This window comes from Tiliqua scincoides, chromosome 1 (genome assembly GCF_035046505.1).
Source record: "Tiliqua scincoides isolate rTilSci1 chromosome 1, rTilSci1.hap2, whole genome shotgun sequence".
Taxonomy (NCBI): Eukaryota; Metazoa; Chordata; class Lepidosauria; order Squamata; family Scincidae; genus Tiliqua; species Tiliqua scincoides.
This window is the reverse complement of record NC_089821.1, coordinates 164,061,306-164,086,796: the sequence shown is the minus strand read 5'-3', so window position 1 is coordinate 164,086,796 and position 25,491 is coordinate 164,061,306. Positions and strand designations below refer to the sequence as shown.

At 42.4% G+C, this 25,491-nt stretch overlaps 1 protein-coding gene and 1 pseudogene across 4 annotated transcripts in view; both read left to right on the top strand.

The window, feature by feature from the left end:
• Window positions 1–2,581: 2,581 nt before the first annotated feature.
• COLEC11 (collectin subfamily member 11) overlaps window positions 2,582–25,491 on the top strand; it is a 29,266-nt gene continuing 6,356 nt past the window's right edge. Inside the window, exons 1-4 of one of the 4 annotated variants that reach the window (XM_066612334.1) lie at window positions 2,582–2,796; window positions 8,289–8,438; window positions 18,858–18,929; window positions 24,502–24,573. In XM_066612334.1, the coding sequence (XP_066468431.1) occupies window positions 2,784–2,796; window positions 8,289–8,438; window positions 18,858–18,929; window positions 24,502–24,573 (307 nt within the window). In that variant the 5' untranslated portion in view covers window positions 2,582–2,783. Of the gene's footprint in view, window positions 2,797–3,713; window positions 3,877–3,898; window positions 4,117–8,288; window positions 8,439–18,857; window positions 18,930–24,501; window positions 24,574–25,491 lie in introns of those variants that run through there. The other 3 variants (XM_066612343.1, XM_066612353.1, XM_066612363.1) reach the window with 3 other exon arrangements.
• On the top strand, window positions 15,403–15,522 carry LOC136637084 (5S ribosomal RNA; annotated as a pseudogene).

The window sequence follows — 25,491 nt, the reverse complement described above, 5'->3', positions numbered from 1 at the left end:
AATTCAGTTTGCTGGTGACCTGTCATGGCGATTTCAGCACTATTTTCAAGAAACTTGCAGAAAATGTTGAAAGAAGATGTGGTCTGTAACTAAATCTCTCTAAGTAACTTTTTGTATTCTTGCTACCTGGCAAAATTGCTTCTCTCCTGGTTTAAAGCAGATTAATGTGTCTGTTTTCTCAGACACCCAACATATTTTTCTCTTTATCTTGGGAAAATAGATTTTTTAAAATCTAATCGTTCATTTAGAAAATCAATCTGTTCATTATTTTTCCGAAAGAGTTTGTACCAGTTCAAATTATTTGTGTGAGACTCCTTTTGGATAGACAGAAGATGTGCTGGTGTTGTAATATGATCATCAGTGGCTGAGTCACAAGCTTTTGCTATGTACATTCTGAATATCAAAAAGATTCCTTATCAGTTTGCAGTTTTCCATTCAGTCCTGGTTGGAACAATGTGTCCTCTGACAAGCTAAGTCTTTGTGAACTGCTTTGGGAACGATATTCTCATTTATTTTGCTATGTAAACCACTTAGATAACCTTTGATAAAAAGTGGTATGTATACACTCATGCTATTTTTAATAGTAATACATGAATGGAGAGGAAACTGGATATTTGCTTCTTGCCTTGCAGTTTGCGGTTCATGTGTATGTGAAACTTAAGCTAAGTGCCAAAAAATGTAGATCACCCAGATGCAAATCATTAACAATTTTTGCACCACTTCTGAGAGCATTGTCTTTGGCCAAGCATCCTGTGGTGAAGAGTTATATGATTTAAAAATAAAAAAAACAGTAGCAAGGAAAGTAGCTTTTTCATCATCTAGCATGCTTTCTGAATAGCTTTTATAAAGGCGATTTTATTATTCAAAAGATTTGTACCCCATCTTTGCTATGCTAAAGCAGATGCCAAAAGTGGTTTACAATTTAATCTAAAACTATACATTATAAAAACAATAAATAAAATCACAAAAAATAAAAACCAGTTGGAGGGGGGCAAAAACTATTTACACTCACAAAACTGCTACAGAGGCACAGAAAGCAGACAACCCATCACCAAATACCAAACAAAGCAAAAATGTTTTAAGCCCTCGCCAAAACACCATAAGGGAGGGGGTAGATCTGAATTCCCCCAGTAGGGAGTTCCGTAATTGTGGTGTGACTACCAAGAAGGCTCGCCCCTTTACAGTGCCTTTAAAATGGTAATACGTAGTTCCAGCTGTAATGATCTGGTGAAGCATCTTGGTGCAACTTAGATGACCTGATTCAAAGGTGTCCTAGAGGAAAGGAAAAGCAAGAGATGTCTCCAAGCAGCCAAAACAAATGCTAATATCAGTTATTTCACTTGCCTAGGATTTATTTTTATTTCCGTCTCTCAGCTCTCCTTGGAAGAAAGCAGCCTAGACACCTCAAATGATAGCATGTCCAAGCTGCCTTTTCCTGGCTGCTTGCACAAGTGTTGTGGTGTGGGCACTGATAGTCTAGGCGGGGGGGGGGGAAGAATATACTCAGTGCACCCATATAGCAGTAGATCATTCCTGTCTACCATGGTGAGGGACTTGACTGTAATAGCAGGAGTAGCTGGTGGGCTGGGGAAGAGGACTCTCAAGGAGATCAATATCCTCCTCCCCAAACTCTGTACTACCACCTCCATTTGGGAAGCCATGAGTCACAGCAGTTGGATGTCAGCAAAAATAAGGAAATCCGTGTTGATCACAAAGACTGTAAACATCTGGCTTTTTCTTCAAGCCCTGGCAGTCTGTGGTTGGGGCTCATTCCCTGCAAACCTGTGAGGTAGCAGAACACTGGCTATAGAGGACTCTATACATCACTGTCACCTTCTCCTACAGCCATTGCCTCAGAGTTGCAAGGCTTGGGGCTTGGGAGATGTTTATCATTTGTTCAGAGCAGGAGCAAGATCCCTCAGTGGAGTGGTAAATCGGAACCTCTTGGTAAAGACTTTGTCTATGGTTAACACAGACCTGGCCTGGTTTAGGCTGTGTGTTAAGCTCTGCCATTATGAACTCTATCCTACATATCTCCATATTCAGACCAGGAAGCTCAGATCATGCCTTTTCTTTGCTCAACAGGAAGGTGGGTTGTGAAACAAACTACCTGGCACCTCCACTGTTTCATACAATAGCTAGGATGACATCAGGAACACTCCAATGGAATCTGATCACACCTCTGCATTGGCTGTGTCCACCCATCTGACTAGGTGGGTTGGGGATGATCCCATGGTCGGGATGGATCAGGATTTATTTTTTTTTTGCCTCTGGACAGTAATGTAGAAACCTGGTATCCCATAAATGGGAAGCTTGGTTTGAGAGGTTGCACGTTCTGTCCAGCAAGAGGTGAACATGAGCGTTCAGACTGTCACGGCATGGGGCTGCTTAACTTGGAACGGATTTTTCTTTCTTTTCCTGCACCTCTAACTTCAAACTGGTACATTTGCTTTTTTGTTTGATATCTGTTTCTTTTTACCTTTTAATACGTTTCCTACTTTTTAAGGTTTTACCTTATAAGAAATGTTTCATGTTTTATTACAGGAGGTCTGAGCTATTTTCTCCTGCTTTCCCACAAATGTTTGGCTATACATATAAGGTCATCTTGGAGATCTTCTATGCAAAGGAGTTGAGGCAAGTTTGGGCAAAGAACAGCCCCTTTTGCTCCACCAGCAACTGGCTTCAGCACTGGAGAAAGCCTAGGTTAAAAGGATGACCCAGGCTGGACGAAAAGACAGAACCTTAACCCCTTGCCTGGTGGCAGTGAATCTACCCTCCCGCCCATGGCATCAAAAAGTAAGAGTGCATGGAAACATGACACCAAAGTGTGTGTTAGACTCTCCTTTGCCACAAGGGGGGGGGAGAATATTCTGAAGAACATTTGCTTCCTTCTGTCATTTCTGTCTTTCAAGGGGGCAGATTCAGATACTACATGACATCACTGTTGTATATAGTTGGCAGTAATTGGTATTCCACATCTGTCAGGTCAATATTTATTGGTTATAAATCAGATTTTATTGTGATGACTTAAAAAGCAGCATACAAATATAAAGTAAATAAACTGCTACAGTCCTCTATGAAGACCACGAATACTTTGTCTGAGAGTCCTTCTACAGGCACATTATACAGATCATGATAGAATTCTGGATTATATCACTTCAGATTGCAAGTGGGGTGTGTGCACACGCTATAATTTTGAAAGCAAACCCTAGCACTACTGGGAGGCAGGGGCTGATAAGTGGATTTGTAGATGCCCACCAAAGATAATGTTACCAGCCAAGCTGAAACGATAGAGACAGTTAAAGAAAAAACAACTTACAGATCTGTAGTGGTAGGATCCAAAATTAGATCTCTGCTATTTACTATGCATCTCTGTTATGTGTTCAGAATTTGTTGAGAACTGTGGGCACAACATATTTTTTAACACCCAAGTGGAAAAAATTACAGTGAGGCAGCAGAACCTTTGCTCTAGTGGGATCCTGTTTACATTACTGCAATAGACCAGACCTCAACGGTTAACGGAGGGCTTTTCTCTTCATGGGAAGGAGAGTCATGAACAGCGAGACATGCTGCATTCCCCAAAAAGTGCACTGCCAAAAGAAGCAGCTTACATCATGGTCCCTGTAGCGTTCCCACACATTTTGCTTCTAATTACTGTCCTGCTGGACAGCTGAGCTGTTTCAAACAGGAAGCTGTTTACAGATAACGCTTGCAAACTGTAGTGTCTGATTTGCTGGATGTTGGAGAGCTGGAGACAAGTACGTTTCAAATTAAAAACTATTGGCCTTCTGTAAATAGTAGCAATGAGGCTCATCTGTGCAGCGTCCCTCAAGGCAGAGGCTGTGCTACGGTGCCTGTTTTCTCAGCAGTCTTAAGGTAGGTGATGCTTCAGGAGCCTGAGAGAAGCAGACCAGTGGTGGGGCCACACACGCATGCATGAGTGTGAGACCGTGTCTGGAAAACAGTGGAAAGAGAGTGTCTTAGAATGGGACTGCAAATCATTCTGCTGCCTGAAGTCTTTGAAGCTTAGATCATCTATGCGCAAGTAACACACGCTTTGTGGTTTCAAAAATTCCCCCAGTACAGAAGAGTGACTGAATACAAGTGTAAAAATATGTAAGCAATTGAAATGACTTGAATCATTTTCTTCCAGTGTATTACTTTGCTATACTTTCTAGCTTTACGTTTGCATTTGATAGTTTTCTTTAAAAAAAAAAATATTGGTTTTTCATTCATACACATTGCAACATAAAAACGGTTTAAGAGAGCAAGCTTGTCACTATGTGCTTGGCAGCTGATGTAGTAACTCGAATACTTTACTGTAGACTGTAGAGAATGGGAGAAAAAATGTGCCATTTTTCTTCAGAGCAAACTAGCCAGTCTAGATTAAGAACACAAACGCTACTAAGCATAGCAGCAACAAACAAGAATTGTTTTCTAGAATTGTAAAGGTGGTGAATCTGTGTCCCATATTACTTATCCATAAAACTGTTGTTTGGAATGGGGATAGAAAGGACTATGGAATATTCTAGGCTTAAAGACTGTCATGCCACTTAGAAGATCTGCCACATCAAAAGGTGTTCTTATATGGTATCAACCAGGTTTTACTTGTTTAGTATGTTTACCCTCTCTTTCTCCTCCTAGGGGGGTACTCATGGCAGCCTACAGTGTATAAAACAATTAAAACTTATCAAAATGAAACAGTTCAAAAAAAGAAAATATTGTGGCAGAGAACCAAACAACATGGAAAGCAAAAATTAAAGTAAATCTCAAATGCAATAAAAAATGAATTGGTTTTCTACTGCTGCTGGAATACAGGTAGTGAGGGAGCCAATCTGATCTCAAGTGGCAGTGAGTTCCACAAGCATGGTGCCACCACAGAGAATGCCTTTTCCCCATGCCTTCACCAACTGTTCCTCTGATGGTTATGGCAATATCCATAAGAATATTGTCGGAAAAGGAAGTGATATGTATGAATACAATAAGCTGTGTTAATATTAGGAGCTGGGTATGAGGGAATGGAGAAGAGGAGAAAACCTAAGCATGCCTGTGTGGGGGGGGGGGTTTGCTGCTCTCTTGCCATTCTTCCATTGATCTCCTTTGAGAAATTATAGTCTTGGGCTTGGGAACCTTTCCTCTAAGTGGTTACTCATTGGGATTACTCAGGACCAAACTACACATTATGTAAAAAATGTTCAAAAATATTTTATTTGAATAGCTTTATACCCCATCCTTCCACTATTTAGCTTTTCAAGGTGGCTTACAAATATGACTGAATACAGTTGTTCATGTAATTGGCAGCAAATAGCAGCTTGGGAGAGGAATCTTTCAGTGGAAAACTGGCGCGGGGGAAAAGGATTGACTTCACTGTGCCAATGCCACAATCCCACTCTGGATCAGGGCTCTCTGCAGCTGCTTTTTGTTAAGAAAGAGACGTGGCCGGATTTTTAAAAACGTGTTGAATGTAACATGTAGTGTGGCTCACAGAGCAAAGGGGGAAGCACTCTATATTTTTCCAGGGCTCTTCTTGCTATTACTGCTGCACTGATCTTGTAGAATGGAGTCCCACTGTTGAAAGACATTCTGGAACTTGACTCTGCAAAAGCCTGATGCAGACTGAGCTCTGCCTCAAAAGAGGGACTATTCCTCTAAAAAGAAGGAAAGGGAGGTGGGAGTCTAAGGGAAAACAGAAGCACAGTAGTTGGTGAGAAAATAAAGAATAGTGAAGTGGAGGAGAGGGTGGCAAGCAGAAGAACTGGGGAAAAAGAAGCATGCCAGAAATAGAAAGGGATGGAAATTCCCAGAGAATTGAGTAGAAGAGGAAGGGAACCAAGTGTGAGATGAAGGAAGGGTAAATAATAAAGGGAAAAGAGAAGGCGTGGGGGAAAAACACAGAGAGAAGGCTGAATTTTGAAGACCTCATCTTTGCCAGTGTGGGGTATTGCCTGGCTAGTTTCTCTTAGAAAGCAAACAATGGCTAGAATTTTCCTTGTTCTCATGATTTCACCAAAAATAAATAATAAATAAAATAGAGTTTTTAAGTGTGTAGAGACATAAATAATACATAAGAGGGAATTTTCTATATCTAAAATAAAAATATTTTTGGATGGGAGAATGTGGGGAGGGCTGTCACTTTAAGACTTAAAGCAGAAACCACAGCAAATTACAGAGTGGTCCTAATCCTTTCTTATGTGAATGGAAGAATTTCCATTCATAGGTCAGGATCCCCCATGATAACCTGGAGTCCTCCATGGGGTTGCATAGGGCTATTGGGCTGAGGATAGGGCAGGGCAATTTGCTTCTATGAATCCTATTAGGATACAGCCTATTAGCCCCTTCAGATAGGGATTGCTGGAGATTCCCCCATGCCACCCCACCCCCAAACATGATGTTGGAAATTCCTGGAGGCCCTGTTGAAATCTCCACAATTGCTTTCAGTTGTCACCTAGAGACTGATGTTGATTCTTGAGGCTCAGGCCAATCTTGGAGTGTCGGCAACTGTATGTTCAAGGCAGAGCCGATCCCACCAGTCGCCTTCTTGTACAGAGCCATTTCTAAACATTTGGCAGCCTGGGGTGCCTTTTTGAAATGTCTTCCCAGTCATATGGGAGGTGCTTATTTATGAGCAACTCCTGCAGAGCTGGAAGAACATTTGAATCGCATGGGGATGGACCAATCATATGATTCCTTAGGAAAAAGCCATGTGATCAGGCCCTTTCTGTGCATTCATGTAACTTAAACATCCTTCTGGCTGTGCAGGGGCTGTATGCAAATAAGTGGTTTCCACATACCTTGGAGCATGTTGGAAGGGCCAGGACAACCCAAGACCTCTCTGGTACATGAGGCCACTGTTGACTGTTCTTTTCCTCCCTCAGATCCCACACAAATACAGCAAAAGATTAAGCAACAGCTACTTTCACTGAGTCTCTCCTAAGCACCACAGTAAAGGTGGAGCTATGACTGTCCTTTAAAGCAGAGAATGAAAGGGCAAGTTGTAGCAAAGGGAGCCAGTCTTGGGCGCCATCTCACCTCCTCTGAGGTTTCAAAATTCACGGATAAGAACCATGTGGGTTTTGCAGTGTTCAAAAACTGAATTTAGTATTAAGTAGGGAACCAGTGGGAAAGAAGTACTTTGATATTATGAGGCAAAAAATCACAGAAGCATCATGTGAGGAAATCCCTGTCTAAAGGAAACCCTCATGACTTGTGTATCCAAATATACAATTTGGGAAATGCTCATTTCTGGGCTTCTGCAGGTTTGGGCTGGGCCTGAGTTTTGTCTGCCAGAATAGAAGTGCATAGTTCTAGGACACCTGAGAAGAACTAGGATGGCATCCAACACTCATACACCAGACCTTGTCATGTTCACATAAACTTCAGTTTCTTAGTACCCAATCCCATCCAACTTTCCAGCATCGATCCAGCCTTGAGATAAGGGAACAAACATCCCCTTACTTTTAGGAGGCCCCCTTGACTGCCCCCCCTTCAGGATGTAGCCAATGCCCCATTTGCACAGCTGCATTGTCACTGGCAAGTTGGATAAGTTGCCTTTTTTAAATCAGAAAGATCTTGGCAGTTTCCTTTCCCCTTCTTCACAATGAAAATACTGAAAAATCTATTTTGTTCACTTTTTCATGATCCATTTGTATTTGTGATCTCATTCTAAGTGCTTTTACCTTAACTGAACTATCTTGGAATGTTTGAAAATGTGAGTTGGGTCTCCCTAAGGAGGTACAGATCGTTGCCAGGGGATGCATGAGATGAATTCTGCCAAAAAGTTTGTATTGATTGGGCTGGGAGACTGGCTGCCAGCCCATTTCCTCCCAATCAGTGCAGTTGCTGTGTGCCTCTTCTCTTGTGTTGATGGTTTGTGGTGGTGAGAATCTTTCTCTTGTAGTTTGTTTCCCCGAGAGGCCTCTCTGGCTTTTTCCTTTGATCAGCTGGTCTGGGCAGAGGACAAAAATGAACATTATTGAGCGAATTGCCTTTTTTTTTTTTTTAGGAGCAGTGGAGAGATTTAGGGTCTATATGTTTGCCTTGAAAAAAACTCATAGGTTGAGATTTGAGAACTCCACACATAGTTTTCCTGCAAACTCTACCAAATGACTGGAACATTCAACCTCTACTTTGTATGCTTTTGACATATACACTATACATTTTCTTATTTACATTGCAAGGTATGTGAGTGCCTTGCATACAGAATACTTGTTAACTTTCTGAAACTGGTGGGAGTCTTTGGAATGTGTCTTTGGAACTCCTATTAACTGTTTATTCATTCTTTCCTTTAGGAGTAAGGGACAAGCTCGTTATGAAGAGTGATCTGGTTTTCTTTGTCTCTGTAATTAGCCTTGCCTTCCTGTCCCTGCCAAGATCTGGATATGCTCAGCATATTGCAGAAGAATCCTGCTCTGTTCAGATTCTGGTTCCAGGCCTCAAAGGTAATGGGTATATCTTTTCCCATGACCACTTGTGTCTTTCTCTCTCTCTACACTCTTTGTTTGTGGTGATGCTCAAACAACTGTGAGATGCCTGGGCTTCACTCAAGTGGAATATGCCAATTTGTCTTTCTAAAACTTTGCTGCTGTGGAAAAGAAAAAAATCCAAAACTGCTTTCTAGGCTCCTGGTGGTGAGGAAACAGCTGAAACTTGTAGACAGGACAATGGCAGGTTATGAAAAGTTGCAGTCACACTGCTCAGAATTCCTGATACACACACCAGTTCCCTGCATATTTGTTCAGTTTCCAGGTTCTGCCAGCCATCTGAGTACCTGCCAAAATCACAAATCCTCAAAAATTCAACAGGAAGTGCAGCATGGAGATCAAAAAATATTTTGAAAGCTGTTTAATTTGAATAATTAATACCATGCAGAATATGGAGGACTTTTTTTCTTACTGTGTTGCGTGGTTTGTTGGCTGTTCTGGAATTATACCTACTGAACTAGTATTACAGTACTTATCCCATTCTGTGGATTGTACTCTAGGCAAGTTAGTCATGATTAATTCTCACTGAAATTAAAGCGATTTATGTTAGTCCCAGCTAATTTATCTCATTGATTCAATGGTGCTTAGTCATGATTCACTTTCTTAGGATGCAGCCCAGTAATTGAATTACTTGATCATTTATTATGAATGTTATAGAAGGGCTTTTATAGATCTGCTTGCCTCTTTGAGTTATGGGCTCGTTGCTTTCATCACTACTGCTTTTACCAGATCTTGAACTGGTGAATCTAGATCTAGAACCAGAGTAGACTTGCCAGCTAAGGAAAAAAGAGACTGGCCTGCTCTTGTGCCTTTAACAACAACATAATGGACAGAAATCAAATGAGCCCATTAATCACATGTAAACCTCATCTTCTCAGAGTGGCACAAAAAGCTACTGTTAAAGTCATAGTTACAATAACTTTTTCAGAAGCTGACAACATTCATGATGGTGCAAGGCAAAATTGAGTCTGTCTGAAACATCCTTTTGGATCTACAACCCTGCTGTACTCGGGGTATGTGATTTTTGGAGAAACAGAAGCTTTTACTTGGCCTTTCTCTTGGTTTAATTCTCCCTAGGGCAAGTTCTGGCATGGGTCACTTTTTTCCTCCCTTTCTTGTGTCAAAATGTTATATGGGAACTCTGTGAATTCTAGGTCACTATACTTAGAAAAATAATGAATAAAAAAACCCCAAGAACAATTGGAATAGAAGTTGCAGCACTGGAATTGATTAACAAATTTGACAGCAGATCTCATCCTTTGAATACGCATTATTTTTGGGTAGTTTTGTCACTACAAAAGGAATGGTCCCCAGTTGGTGTTACAGCAATTGTTAGATATTTATGCTTTGATACTGCAGAAATGCAGATTGTGTTTGGTTGTTTAACATATTCCTGTTTCACACTCAAACGATCAGAAAGCCATTTTTGTCATACTATTCTCATTACTTCTCACCCAGTTCAATTGGTTTAACTTATTGTACCATAGCATTGTCACTTTCTTTATCTACCCTACACAAATGATGGAACAGGCAGGGTCATGCCAATGTAAGCTTATGCCCCAATAAGTAGCTTATCTTTAAAGAGCTCCTGTAGTACTCTTTAGGCATATGGTATCTATGCTGCAAACTTACATTTCTTTAATACACCTGCCATGGATTCCTGTTCCCTTGTGGTACTTGAGATTCATAGTTTGTTGAAATACTGCAAATTTTGCTAAAAATCTCTGTACACTGCTTTCCATAATTCTCACAAAATTTCCATAATTCTCACAGGAAAAAAAAGGGAATGAAAGCAGTTATATTGGAAGGGGTGTGTGTGTGTGTGTGTGTGTGTGTGTGTGTGTGTGTGTGAGAGAGAGAGAGAGAGAGGGAGGAGGGCATAGGTATGGCCATGTCTTGTGTTGCCTTTGGGTGCTTTAATGCTTCTTCCCAAGCAAATGGGTGATCTTATCTTCCTTATACTATTAGCCTTCCTGTTGATGAAACCTTCCAAAGGTCATGTCTGCATCTGGTGGACTACTTTTAGTCAATTGGGCAATATAGCATTTAGAAGAGAAAACTGAGAGCAGTGTTTTATAACTACATTCCAGCCAGCACCAGGTGGCCATCCAAGAGGTGACTGATAAGGCTCATATCAAGTGGCCGTTCTCAAGGAGTGGCAAACTTCAGCCTTTCACCTTGAGTTTGCTGCGCCTTCCTTTCAGCCCACTGTGGATGGAGCTGCTCCGACCTGCTTCTCTTTCATTAAAAGTGATTGGGTAGCAGACAAAAGGGAGCAATCCAGCTTCTGTCCTGTCATCTTGCCCCTTCCTTGTGTGGTCCCTTCAAACAAAACAGGGACTGTAGGGAGGTAACCAAAAGCCCTCTTTTTCCAGGACAAGTCCTCTTTTTTAACCTCATTCCCTGGAAAAGGACTTAAATGTCCTCCTTTTCCCTGTGTATCATTTGTTCAGAGCAGGAGCAAGACCCCTCAGTGGAGTGGTAAATGGGAACCTCTTGGTAAAGCCTTTGTCTATGGTTAAAACAGACCTGGCCTGGTTTAGCCTGTGTGTTAAGCTCTGCTGTTATGAATTCTATGCACCTCCACCTTTTCATACAATGGGCAGGATGACACTCCAATGGAATCTGATCACACCTCCACATTGGTTGTGTCCACCCACCTGACTAGGTGGGTTGGGGATGATCCCATGGTCAGGGCATGGATCAGGATTTTTTTTTTTTTTTTGCCTCTGGACAGTAATGTAGAAATGTGTAATATACTGTTTAAATTAACCACATGAAATCAATATACAAGTGTTTTCGCTTTTATTTTGTCATGTCCTACATTTTTCTTGGATGTCCTACATTTTGGTTGCTTTGTCTTCTTTTGTGGTTATGACATCTGGTCACCCTGAGTGTAGGACACTCTGGGAGTGTTATGCCTCAGTTCATTCTGTAATTTCTTATCAATTTAAAGGGAATGTGCAAAGAATGAGTGAGGCGAGGGAGTAGGGAGCTTGATCACTACCTTTTGTGCAGTGTTTTCGATAGTGGCAGTAGCCCCATTTGGAGTTAAGGGGTGGGGGTTAGGAAGAGGATCACTTGTTGCTTGGGTCACCAGGTCTCCCTCCCCCCAAAAAACTGGGTTGACTGGGAGGAGGCAGGGTAGCGTGGCAGCAGCAGCGGATTTTGTGTGGCTCAGATGAGACTTTCCCTTGAGCCAGGTCTATACAGCACGTATTTATAAAAGAGAATTGACTATTGATCAGAGCCAATACCAGGCAGGTGAGGATATTAATTTTGCTAATGCCTTCTTTGACCTTGAGAAAGCATCTTCATATCTCTACCAGTTTCCCTTTTCTAAAATCATGTAGATAAACTACACCGCCTCACCCAGTTTGTCAGAGCAGTTAACTCGCAATTTGCAAAACAAGTTGTTCTATAGATTGTGCCACATAAATACTTAGAATAATGGTTATTATCACGTAGAAGTCTTACTGTTTAATGAGTTTCTAACAATAATCTCATTTTTATCAAGTAATCAGGAACACAGAGATATAAAAAGAAAAAAATAAGGAAGCCTGAAGGAAAAAAATCCCAAATCTGTTCATGCTTCCGCATATCCTACCTAATTAGAAGCTATAATCATAATGGTGAGAAAGAATGATGAACAACTTCAGTGAAGCAGAAAATGGCCTGTGAAGGCCAAAGCTAATGTAAAATCTCTAAAAAGCTATCAGTGCCTGATATAAACTGTCAGGGGGGTAGCTGGCTAGCTTAGAGGAGCACTAATGAGATATGGAGCCTTTCATCTGTTGGCTGAAATCCAACTCATGTCCTCAGCTTCTGTGTGGGGTTGAGTCTTAGTACTTTAAAACAATCATATTTCTTCTGGGGACTGTCAGTAATGTGTCTTTGACTATGGTACAGCAAAGTTTAACAAACGAGACACCTCACATCTGGAATGGTCCACATGTATATGTGGTTTTAGGCTGTCTTGAAACAAAGTCAAATGGTGTTGGGTACTCCTTTCAGGGTTATTGCTGTGCACATTTTAGTTTTCTTCAGCAGTTTGTACGTTATCCATATTTTCCCTCACATGTGGTATTTTCCCTCATACTTTCCCTCAAAAGTATGATATCACCATTTTTCTTCACAAAAGGACACTATAACTCATTGTGTTTAATGACATCAATCAAGGACTTCCCAGAGTTCTCCACTGTTCTTTTCTCAAGTCTAGTGAGTGATGGTGCCCTTCACATATTACGTTTGTTGACTCTAGATAGCTGGTGTGCTATAGTAGCTAAGGATGCAATCCTATATACACTTTCCACTATACCAGAGGTTCCCAAACTGGGTGCTCTGGTGCCACGGGCACCGCGGCGAATTCACAGAGGTACCGCATGGTTCCCTGGCGGCCTCTTCTTACTGGTTCTCCTGGGTACTGCCATCTTTAATTGCGAGACATAGTAAGTTTGGGAACCACTGTGCTATTCAAATGTTTATTATTGATTCATCTTTGGGGCTTTATTTATGGCTGCGGTATGCACACCTAAATGTTTTTTGCACATGGTTTTAAAAAGGGAAACTGGGTAAATGCAAAGGTTCTGTTTCTTGTTTTGCTAATCATTGTATAGGAGAGCAGTGTGCTTGATTGTTTCTCCAGGGGTCATTTGGTGCAGTGATATTGTTGTGATGACCTCCAGGAAGATGTTTAATGGGAGGGTTGTCTTTGGGGATGGGACCATAACTCTGTGAAGGAGCATCTGCTTTGCATACAAAGGGTCTCATGTGCAAACCCTGGCATCTTCAGGCAGGGGAAGGAATGCCTAAAAATTCTAGAGAGCCTTTGCTATGCAGTGTTGACACTGACTTACAGTCCAAACCTGAACTGCCTGGTTGCCTATAGGAGCGGCAGTGCCAAAATAGCTGCTGCTGCTTCCTATGGCCACCGGGCAGCTGCTGGCGGCTCTCAGGGGGGAGGGGGCATTTGTCCCCTTCCCTGGGTAAGGAAGGAGGCCCCACAAGGGGGCTACTTGATTCTATACTGGCTATTTAGCTGGTACAGAGTCAAGCAGTCTCGTGTTGGGCCAGGAGGCCCGATGCAGGGTTCTGGATCTGGCAGAGCAGAGCTCCACCAGTCCCTCCCCACTTCTGCCCTGCTATTTAGCCCCACCCTGCCTTCCCCCCACCCTCCCTCCGCCCTGAATTACCATTCTGATGCCCGGCCCTTGCCCGGAGCTTTGGGTAGCGTTCAACTGGCTTCCGCCCAGCGTTGATTCAGTGCAGGCTTGCACTGATCTGGTGCCAGCCTGGTGGTAAATGTTGCAGTTTGTGACACTGAGTGCCAGCGCTGGGCTGGCACAGGCCCAGTAGAATTGGGCCCTTAGTTAGAAGGACTCGTGGTCTCACTCAGTATAAGGCAGCTTCCTATGTTATTATCTGAAAGCAAATATTCTCCTTCCCTCTTCTGTGATCTCCTGCCCTTTCTGATATCTTGTTTGGATATACTCCCTCCTACTTCCATTCTTCCAAATAACTGCATGTTATGAATAGTTAATGACATATTTGTTTGAAATTTAATGTGAATGTCTTGTGGCATTTGTGTACCATGTACAATGGTTCATTCTTTTATAGGTTTAGCAAGCCCCAATCCAGCCCTGTTTGAAGGCAAATATTTGCATGCACCAACTGTAGTATAATCAGCACAACATTCAGTACAAGTTAATTGCAAATGAGCTCAGTGGGAGAACACTGCCATCTTCTTTGGTGTGAATCTCAAGTTCTTCTCTGTCTTTGTATTTGATCAGTAAACTTGGTGTCTGTATGCTTTCAGAAATGGAAGGCAGTCGTTTTCCCTGAAAAATGGAGCCATTAAAATGATCATGCAGAAGTAGCATTTAAGGAACATATATATATCTGCATCTCGATGGGTCTTTACATCATCATGGAGGAATGATAAGGCACTTATTGAAGAAGGTGCATAGATCTGACAAGCAGAAAGGAGTGTGCACTGGGAACCAAAATCAGCCCCTGCAGTGATGGGCAATCATTAAGTTACAAGCAGAACTAAAAACTACTTTTATTGTAACTGTTAAAACTACTGTGTGGAAATAGTTCAGATCATGTGAATTACTTTGGTTAGTGATAATCTACTGTAGTTTAACGAATAACAACAATAATTGCTGTCATCCACTGGAAGGAAAAAGTATTATTTAAATAATTCATTATTTTTTAACCTACTGAAAAGTTCTGTTAAATATCAAGTTATTCATGGCAATTACCGGTAAGGGGTATGGAAATCTCTTGACACAGGTAGTTGCAAAGTGCATTGATTGGCATTTTTAAGCCATTCAATCCAACGGCAGATTCTTCAGAATATTTTAGCCGTTTAGCCTGACCCAGCTACTGCACCAGAATGGTGGGAAAGCTTCCATTCAGGCCTAGAGGCTTTGCAGCCTGTCTGCTGCAACTACTTTAAAAAGGACTTAAGTCCAAGCAGAAATGGAGCTAGAGGGGGGACAACGCAGTAAGTACGGCACGCTTTGCAATGCACCATGTAAGCGGCACCCCCTGGCATCGGAGCCATTCAGGGCAGTGGCAGCAATGTACCATTGCCGCCCCAAATGGCTCTGACACCGAGGGGGAATGGCTGCTCACACAGCACATTGTGGGGCGTGCCGTACTTAACATGCCATTCCCCCCAGCTCCGCTTCTGAGTCCAAGAAAAACATCTTTTTTTTAAATTTTAAGGCAGCTATTTTCAACCACTGTGCCGTGGCACACTGGTGTGCCACAAATGGTCTGCTGGTATGCCTTGGGAGTTTGGGGAGGGTCATTTATTAGCAGGGCAATTGGGGGATTTGAGCCCCCTACCAGCATCATGGTGTGCCTTGTCAATGGTCAAAGAACTGATTGTGTGCCTTGACAATTTGAGCACCTCGTCAGTGGCAACTGTTACCCTGCACATGCCCTATCTTGTCTGATCTCGGAAGCTAAGCAGGGTCAGGCCTGGTTAGTACTTGGATGGGAGACCGCCTGGGAATACCAGGTGCTGTAGGCTTATACCATAGTCTTTCGAGACTGAAGGTTGCCAACCAACAACCAGTGTGCCATGAGATGAAAAAGGTTGAAAATCACTGCTTTAAGGTTTTAATGTTCAAGCTAGAGAAGGAGGAGTAGTTTTTTTTTGAAAAGCTAGTTGAAATGACTTAATGACTTCAAAGCAATTACAAAGTGGTTCCAGTTCCTGTAACAAAAAAAAGAGTTAAAACTACATTTTAGGTAATAGTATGCAGCACATGTTCCATCAGCGCTACATGATTTAGGCTTGCAGAGGATAGGATTGGGCTGTTCATTTCTGTATTTTTCTAAGCAAGGCTGTCCCATCCATTATGCAAATGAGCCCATTTGCATTGGGTAGCGGATTGGGGCCTAGGCAGACAAGCAGCAGATAGCCACCCCTCACCACCTGGCTGTTGTGGATGGAGCTGGCCTCTTTACTGGTGCTTCTTCTATGCAGCTGTTTAATCAAAGTAGGCGGTGTGGGGTATGCAATCAGCCAGGGCCGGCTTTAAGCCAATTGGACCAATTGCTCCCAGTTTCGTGCCATGTTTAAGGGGCCCTCTGCTAGGGTAATCTAGTATTGTATGCAATTTTATATTAAAATGTGCTTGGATCTGTTTGGTCCATTCTCACATGCACTTTTTGAGCACACACTTTTCCATTCTACCCTAAAGCAGTAGTTCTCACACGTTTAGCACCAAGACCCACTTTTTAGAATGAGAATCTGTCAGGACCCACCAGAAGTGATTTCATGACTGGCAGTGACATCATCAAGCAGGAAAAACTGTCACAATCCTAGACTGCAATCCTACCCACACTTACCCAGGTGTAAGTTCAATTGACTTTCATTGTTAAAAGAATATACATAGTAGCTTGTTAAAAGTACAGGTCTGTAACATTTCCCCAAATGCAGTCACATACCAAGGTAGCATCAAGTCTAATATATTAAAAATAAAATACTGAAATGAATGGGGACCCACCTGAAATTGGCTCACAACCACCTAGTGGGTCTTGACCCACAGTTTGAGAAACACTGCCCTAAAGCAATCTATATGAAATTTTATTTATATCTCTAAGAGTCTACAGTCCTTGGCTGGGAACCTGGGGCCTTGCAAATATATTTCCAATTGGGCCCTGCAACTCCTAAGGCTGGCCCGGCTCTCAGTGCATGCTGCATTACCTGCTGCCCATAGGGAGGAAGGAGTGAGATTACTGCATCCTGAGAATGCATCACTGAGGATGCATTCTCACTGCATCCTCAGAACTCAGTGATCTGGCGCCTTCACTAGGCGCTTTAAAAGAGCCCAATGGGAAATGGAGCAAGATTGCTCTTTGTTCTGCCCAGGCTCTTTAAACAAAGGAGGCCACGTAGAGTGCTCTGGAAGTGATCCCAGCATCCTTCACATTTCCTGCTTTGATCCAAGAATCCATGTGGAAGAATGAGCCAGGTAAGGGGGAGCAGCAGAGCTGGTGTGGGAGGGAGGCAGAGCCATGCACTGCCTCAGGCAGCATATCAGCCTCAGCTGGCCCTGTTTCTGAGAAAATTCTCCCATTTCTGAAAACTTTAAAGCTTTAAAGCCATGTGGAGTTTGCAAGTTGAGCCGCAAGCAAGCAAAAATAAACAAATACCTGCAATTTATGCAGAATGAAATGGAAGTGTCCCCTACTGAGCTCATTTGCAATTAACTTGTGCTGAGTATGGGACTGATTACACTGCAGTCGGAGCATGCAAACATTTTCCATCAGGGCTGAACAAGGGCTATCTATGCCACTGAAGGAATCAAAGGAATGAGGAAAGATAGATGCCAACGGATATAATTAACATTTAATTCCAAGTGATATTGTTTAAGCATAAAACGTGCATCTTAGGTCATATAGTTTCATAAAACTTGGAGGGGAAAAACACCACACAAACACTTGCCCTATTCAGGAAAACCTATTGTGCCCTGTAAATGGGAAGCAGCAGGTGATCTCCATTCGGGGCGGGCTGGTTTCAACAGGAAACTGTGGAACACTACTTCTTTTATGGACATTGGGGGGGGGGGGAGAAAAAGATTGACATTTGCTAGGAACAGATGGGCCACACTCAAACATGTAGTAAGTTTTGAGGTGTTTGAATAGTGGGGGAAAAGATCAGTCGAAGTGACCCCTCAAAATAATTCAAGTTATGTTAATATCTTACTTACTTACCAAAGTAAGTAAGTTTTTTTTTTGCGGTAAACTGAGATGCATTAGGAAGGGTCAGAATAGTTTTGTTCTGATTATACTTGCATGAAGAAATGCTGCATAAGTAGCAAGTACACGCTTTCTTGTGCAGAAAGGAGTTTGCTTTCTTGTTCCCTCCTTGCTTTCTCTTATGAAAACATGCTGAATGGAAGTATTTGGTATGAATTTATTAAGTGGAAGTACCTGATACTGGTCTGAGAATTATAGGTATTCCTTTTCATGTGAATGTTTAGAACAGATAAAAGGAGTTTGCCAGTAATACCAGTAACAGTTAAGCCCCATTGTTTGTAGGTACAATTACTAACAGTGCTGGTTCTGTTCCCACCAGAGTTACCACAGAGGGTACATTCTGCTGTGGTAAAGCAGGGTTACCACAGAGGATACATTTACTAGGGAGTGAAGTATCTATTTTATAGATTGTAATCTAAAGGCCTTAGGAGTGGACCTCAACGGGTGGGAAACCCTGGCCTCTGAGCAGCCCGCTTGGAGGCAGGCTGTGCAGCATGGCCTTTCCCAGTTTGGCCAACAGTCTGAGGCAAAGAGGCAAAGAAGGAAGGCCCATAGCTAGGGAGACAGACCAGGGACAGACTGCACTTGCTCCCGGTGTGGAAGGGACTGTCACTCCTGAATCAGCCTTTTCAGCCACACTAGACGCTGTTCCAGAACCACCATTCAGAGCGCGATACCATAGTCTTTCGAGACTGAAGGTTGCCAACAACCCAATTTAGTTATAGAGATAAATATTTCTATACTATTTTTCAACCGCTAGAGAAAGTTGTCCATAATTTCATTTACATTGCATGCATGCATGCATAAATAAATAATCATTCAACTTAAGTGCATTTCAACTTCTGTACACTAGACGCTGTGCCAGAACCACCTTTCAGAGTGCGATACCATAGTCTTTCGAGACTGAAGGTTGCCAATATACAAATCTCCTGAACATAACCTGTACTTAAGTAGGGAACTGTCTCTATGCAATTCTGACTGGCCAGAACTAATGAGATTGGTATTATTTATCGTAATTGTCACAACAGACCAAGGTACTTGTTTGAATAGAACATCTTTATCCTAGTCTTTTCATTTCTATTTTTCATTACAAAATAGGAGAAGCTGGAGAAAAGGGTGAAAAAGGTGCCCCAGGCCGCCCAGGAAGAGTTGGACCTCCTGGAGAAAAAGGTAAGTTTTGTGAAGAAAGAGAGAGAGACACTGCAAAATTTATGGAATTCTTATCATAAGCTGTGATGATGGCCACTAGCTTAGATTGCTGTGAGATGATCTGCTAGGTTTCATATCACAGGGAAGGGTAGTCTCTGCTGTTTAGTTTTCAAGTTAAGCTTATCAAGTTGCAAGTAAATGCTTACTGGACATTTGCCTTAATACACACAGGGCGCAATACTAACCTCTTATGTCAGTGCTTTCCAGCCAGTGGTGTTGCTAGGGGGGTGCGGGGGGTGCAGGCTGCACCAGGTGATGCACAAGGGGGGGTGACACGCACTGGGAGGGTGAAGCGCTAAAATCATGGTGGTTAGAGTAATACCATCGTGTTATATACTGTTGGATGCGGAATTTCGAGCAGAATGCAATGCAAAAATGGGAGTGAAATATCTCCTTTCTATCAAAAGTTATTGGCAAAAAACCAGAAAACAAAAAATGCATGGAGCTGAATGTTAAGAGAAACCAAGGGGTATCACGTGTTTACTCATGAGTAGGTGAACATGCCTTAGTCCAACTGAAAGGGCAGGCCGAGAGGAATCCAACAACACCAGAATGTTCCTTATCCAATGACTGTAGCCCTCAAAAAAACACCCGAGAAGGAGGTCTCTCCCTCCAAGCTGGTGAATGTATTGAGCCCTAGGGAAAGCAAAACTAAGCCACATGGTCACGTTTACTCATGAGTAAGCAAACGTGCCTTGGCTCCTGGGCAGGTCAGGCAAAGGGAAATGTGAGGCCACCAGAATGGTCCTGATTTGATGCAACTGGAGCTCAACAAATGCTCCAGAAGGCAGCCCCCCCCGCCCCATAAAAAGAATGAAACAGGCTTGACAAGGTAAGGTGAAATTTTTTTCTGTTTTAGGCTACAGTCCTATCCACACTTTCCTGGGAGTAAGTCCCACTGACTATAATGGAACTTACTTTTGAGTAGATAGGCATAGGATTGGGCTCTCAGACTTGCGGACCAGGTGGGTCCTGATAGTGATATGCTTGAAATATAAGAACTTAAATTGAACTGGGTACTGGGTAGGGGTGAAAATCTTATGATTCTTTTGGGGGGGGGTGTTCTGGCAGGTCCCTGCAGCCCCCTGAGCAATGTGATCCTGGGGATCGTATCGCTGCCTTCCCCCTGCCCCTGCTGCCTACCCCCCCTGCCCCTGCAAAGACTTACTGCGGGTTTCAAACACCCTGAGAGTTTGAAAACCGCAGACATAAGGGTTTAGGATTGCACCCACAATCGTATACTGTAGCTGGGTAAGATTGATTTTAATTGTATCTGCATCTCATGATTTGCCAAAGAATAATTAGGGGAAGTTGTTCATAAAAAAGTTGCTATATAACTTAATAGTTCAGCAGCCTCAGTTTCCCTAATATTATCATGTTATGCTTTCTGTGAGGCAATCTAGGCCATGTGAGTTCCTGCCTCATTTCCCATTACTGTATGTTTATGCTAAAAATGCTGTTCTCATTGTAAGCCAAAAAAAGGCAGTCTTATGAAAAAAAAACCCAGTGTATGCTAGAACCTTGTTTGTTTGACCTCATTTCATGGTCTCTGCCCCTGGTTGTCCAGTCTCAGGAGGTTTTATCTGAGAGAGACCTAGGAGGAGCTTTTCTAAAACATAAAAGTACTCAAAACACCATAGTCTTAAAGAAGCAGAAAAGAATTTATGTAAAGCACACACACCAAGAAACCAGCGGCTCACCATGGTAACAGCAATACCTTTGCAGGAAACAGAGAGAAAGAGAAACAGTGGACAGACTCCCAAAGCTTCTAGTCAGTTAAAAAGGTGCTAGTCTGTAAAGAAAATTACCATTTAACCATCCAAATATGTTCTCATTCAACTGAAAACTGACCCGTCAGCTGCCTGGCTGAGTGGGTTGATATTGCTACATGTGCAATATTTAGCAGTTCATTTTCTTAGAAGTAAGAGAGCAGAGCTGTCACATATGGAGCTGCCTTTTACTGAGTCATCTCATTGGTCTCCGTAGCTCAGTTTTGCCCATGCCAACTGGCAGTGGTTTTCTAGGGGACTTTTAGTGGGAAGTCTTCCCCAGCACTGGACCTGTTTTCCAGAGTGGCTAGTCTCAGATGCTTCTGGGAAGTCTAGGTGCTGAGCATGTTAGCAAACAGCCCCCTCCCACTATTGGTCCCCTGCAGCCGGTATTCAGGAGCACACTGTTACAGCTATCATAACTGACTTGGCCTCTGTGAATTTATCTAACACTGTTTTAAAGCAATCTAATATGCATGGGCAATGATGGCTTGTGTTTCTTGGGTGCCCAGCTAAGCGAAGATGTCATTTCCAAGTAGGGCATACATATTTCCTCTTGCTGGCTACTATTGATAACTGTTCTGTACAACAAAATGTTTACAGGAAAGGGCATTCAGTCTCAGGGAGCTAATTAATCGTTTATATATAAAATGTTGTGGATATGGGCTAGATCCGTGGTTCCCAAACTGTGGATTGGGACCCACTAGGGGGTTGTGGCCAGATTTTTGGTGGGTCATAAAACTGATAAGGAAGATGTATTTAGCCCTATGGAAAGTGAAATTTAGCCACACGTGGGTGCTTATTCATGAGCAGGCAAATGTGCCTTGTTTCTTCTCGAAAGCCAGGCAAAGGGGACAGCTAGGCCACCAGAATGATTCCAATCCGTGGAACATGGAGCTCAATCCTAAGAAAATGAACTGCTAAATATTGCACATGTAGCAGTATCAACCCACTTAGCCATGTGGCCCTTGCCACCATAGTAAAAAAGATAAAAACAGAGGCTTGAACTGCTGATAAAATGAAATTTTATAAGTCTCATAAAACTAGGTAGGTCCTGATAGCGTGTCATTTTAAAAAGTGCTAAAAAGTTTGCGAACTACTGGGCTAAATACATGCCTGTTTAATTTCAGGTGCAACTGCTTGAAATAACCCATTCAGGGCTGCTAAGAAAAACCAGGGTTAATGTCTCATATGTACTTCTTTCATCCTAACTCCTTAGTTTAAAATTGCTCTTTATGCTGCTCTTGATCTTGAAAATCACTGCTTCCTTTTCTTTAACAACATGTGGTTCATCAGCAAAGACTTCTCAGAATCAACATGGCCTCACATTTTGCAGTATCAGCATCAGTTAAGCCTCCCCTACCCAATCCATGCTGCTCTTTTGTGTATCCTTGTGATAAAAGAGGGCAAGATAAAATGCTTCCAGATGTGTGAGGGATAGAGGCAGGGGTCTAGAAATAAGTAGTTGCCAGGATGCCAGTGTTGGCCAGAAATGTCATTCTGGTGGCCACCAGGGAACGTCTTCAGTGTTCTTTGCCGCTGGGGTAATTTTTTTAAGTGACTCACAACACCGGAAGACTCAGAGAGCTTCTTTTAACATGGCATCATGCTCTGTAGGAGTGACCAGATTTTCTGCTGATCTGTGAGCTGCAAGTGGGTTCCAAAGTGTTCACCCGTGAATCTGCTGTTTTATCATCAGTTCACAGAAGATTGTGGTGTATTGTGACTGTGTAAATGAGGCGTGCACGACTGCTTCAGATGTGCCCTCCAGAAGCTGGTGCGCAAAATGACAATTGGAACCTCACAGCAGGAACTGAGGAGATTTTTCAGTTTTAATGACAACGTGATGCAGCACTTTATAGCAAAGTTGTGGCAAAATGAGCCACTTAGAAACGAGTTGCCTCAGCAATTTTTAATGAATAAGAAATAAATATGCACAATTTGGCACAAATAGGATATTTATGTTGTTGACAATAGTTGAGCTTTTGTTCATATCTTTTATTGCTATACGGCCGGACTACATCTACATCTAAAACCCCTAGAGGTGAAAGAAGAGCCTTCACATGGTCAGAAGACTCTGGATTGCTGTAGTAGCAACTGGTACTTTTGACAGCTGCTATAGTGAGTTAGAAAACCCCAGCCCTCTCACGGTGCTCCCTGCTTGCCCACTCACGCTCCATCACCACCTGGGTTCTTCCTTCAGCACCAGAGAGGAACAGGAGAGCTGGGATTGGGTGGCGGGGGGAGCGGAGCTTTCTGGAATGAGCTTTACCAGCTGATTGTAGCAACTGTCAGAAGAATAAATATTTGCTATAGCCAGCTGGAGACATCTGAGGCTCATCTTGAACCTGTTCTGATCACTGGCTACCTTCATTGCAGCAGGTGATTTCCAGGAAGGGAATTGACACAGATGAGAATAACTATACGTGGGTTTTTATCCTTCAGTTCATTTTATATGCTATATAGAATAATAACGTTTTCTAAAGGCACACAACTCCTTTGACAAGTTCTAGTGCATACTCCATAGAAAGCCTAGGCAAATAATAGACAGTCAGATGCTGAAGTATTTTTGACAATATTTCTATCTGATCTGTGCTGTAATGCGTGTATTTATCTCTTATTCATTAAAAATTACTGAGGAAGCCAATTTTTAAGTGGCTCAATTTGCCACAGCTCTGTTGTAAAGTGCTGTGTAGCATCGTCATTAAAAAGGAAAAACCTTCTTGGTTCCTGCTGTGAAGTTCCAATACTCATTTTGTGAAATCTTATGGAGGGCATATTTGAGGCTGTTGAATACTCCTTATTAAGGTAGGCTTCAAACCTAAGGAAAAAAGATGAACTATACCGCTGTGCTGCTCAGTTTTCATAGCATAAGCTGGACATGGGGCCAGTTCAGGCAACACTTTGTTTCATACCAGCCCCACATGATATTGGACATCTGTGCTCATGTTGCACCTCTTCCCCTTACTTCCTGATTAATTTCCCTAATCACCTTAGCAGGATAGTTTGTCTGGGAATCAAGTAGAGTGAGCAGGACATTTATGTGGCATGAATGTTCATGTTCATTATTGTGTGAGATTGGTTCAGCACAGTCCAAACTGAGCAAAGAGAATAAGCTCAGATCTATTTAGTGAGAGCACACTCACCAGACATGTACTGGAATAAATTCTGTATTCAGATTTCAGCTGGGAATATGTCACCCTTGAATATCAGTTATCAGATGAAATATTCAAAATTAAATATTAGGATAAGGTTTCCTCGTCAGAATCCCAGCAATTAAATTGAAGTCAGATTTGACCTCTGAAATGTATATAGGAACTCCAGAATTAACATTTCGTGCAAGAGGTATGTCATTAAATTTGGTAGCCATTTCTTAAAGGTGGGGACACAGACCACGATTCTGTTACTATTATTATGGAGTTTGCTTGAATTTTATTATGGAAATTTTGCTTGAAAGTGTTAATTTTCATATAAAGACTGATAACAGTCTTTAAGCCAATTCAGATCTGGGCCTAGTTTTTTACATGGACATGATTTTTCAAGTTCATATTGTTTCATTGCTTTGTAATTTTGAACTAGCATCCTGGCATTTGAAATTCTGGATGCTTGGCAACTGGGAAAATTTAGTATTTAGAGTAAACCATGTACACATGTCTAATCACTTAACTATTACACATACAACAGGTAAGTTCTGTTCTTTATATAAATTGAAACCAATGAATGTTTTTTTCAGTTTTATTTTTACATTTCTGTTTGTTTCTTAGGAGAAATAGGGGACAAAGGACAAAAAGGTAGCATTGGCCGACATGGAAAAATTGGTCCTATTGGTTCAAAAGGTATCTATTTTTTCCCACAATATAGTACATTTTAATTCTAGTAAGCATAATATGTTAGACATAATAGAATGTTACTTGCATTGCTTTGAGGCTCCCCAAAAGTCAAAATTCTAATAAAATCATATGCCATGATCAGTGAAATGACAAATATATGAATGTAAGTTTCCCTCACACATATTGGGCAGTTTTGGGAAAACTGAAAAAAAAAACAGTCACTTATGGATATATAAAAGGCATATTCACTATGTTAATATGAAAACAATAGCTGGAAAAGAACTGTATTTTGGTTAAAGCATGTGTATTTTGGTTGTATGTGTAACAGGCTCACTGCCGACGCGCACTGTCGCAAATGTGCTATAAGGCATGTCTGTGAGGCCTAACGCCAGGCCAGCGCCCATGCTAGCCTAGCACTGGGCTAGTGCCAGGCGGCCACCCAACCTCCACTGCTTGGCAGTCACATGGACTGCCAGAGAGGAAAGGAAAGGACCGCGGAGAGGAAAGTGGGGGCAGAGGGAGGCAGGGAAGAGGCGTTCTGGGGAGGGGGAAGGGGGCGAAGGGCGGGGAGAGGGCGGGGAGGAGGCGTGACGGGGGAGCAGGGAGGGAGGGAAGCGGGACCGGTGGAGCTCTGCTCCACTGGATCCTGAGTGTTTGTGTGGGGCTCACCACCCGACAGGAACGTCTTCCCTCACCGCCAACATTTTGGTTGGCAGTGAATCAAGTAGCTGCATTGTGGGGCTACTTCCCTTACCCAGAGGAAGGGGACAAAAGACCCCTTCTCCCAAGGTGCCGCCCATGGCTACCCGAAGTGCGCAGGATGTAGCGGCAGCCGTTTTTGGTACCACCACAGCCGCGCGCCATGGGAACTCAGGATTGGGCTGTAAGTCAAGGTGTCAATGTTAGAAATATATTCGTAGCTTT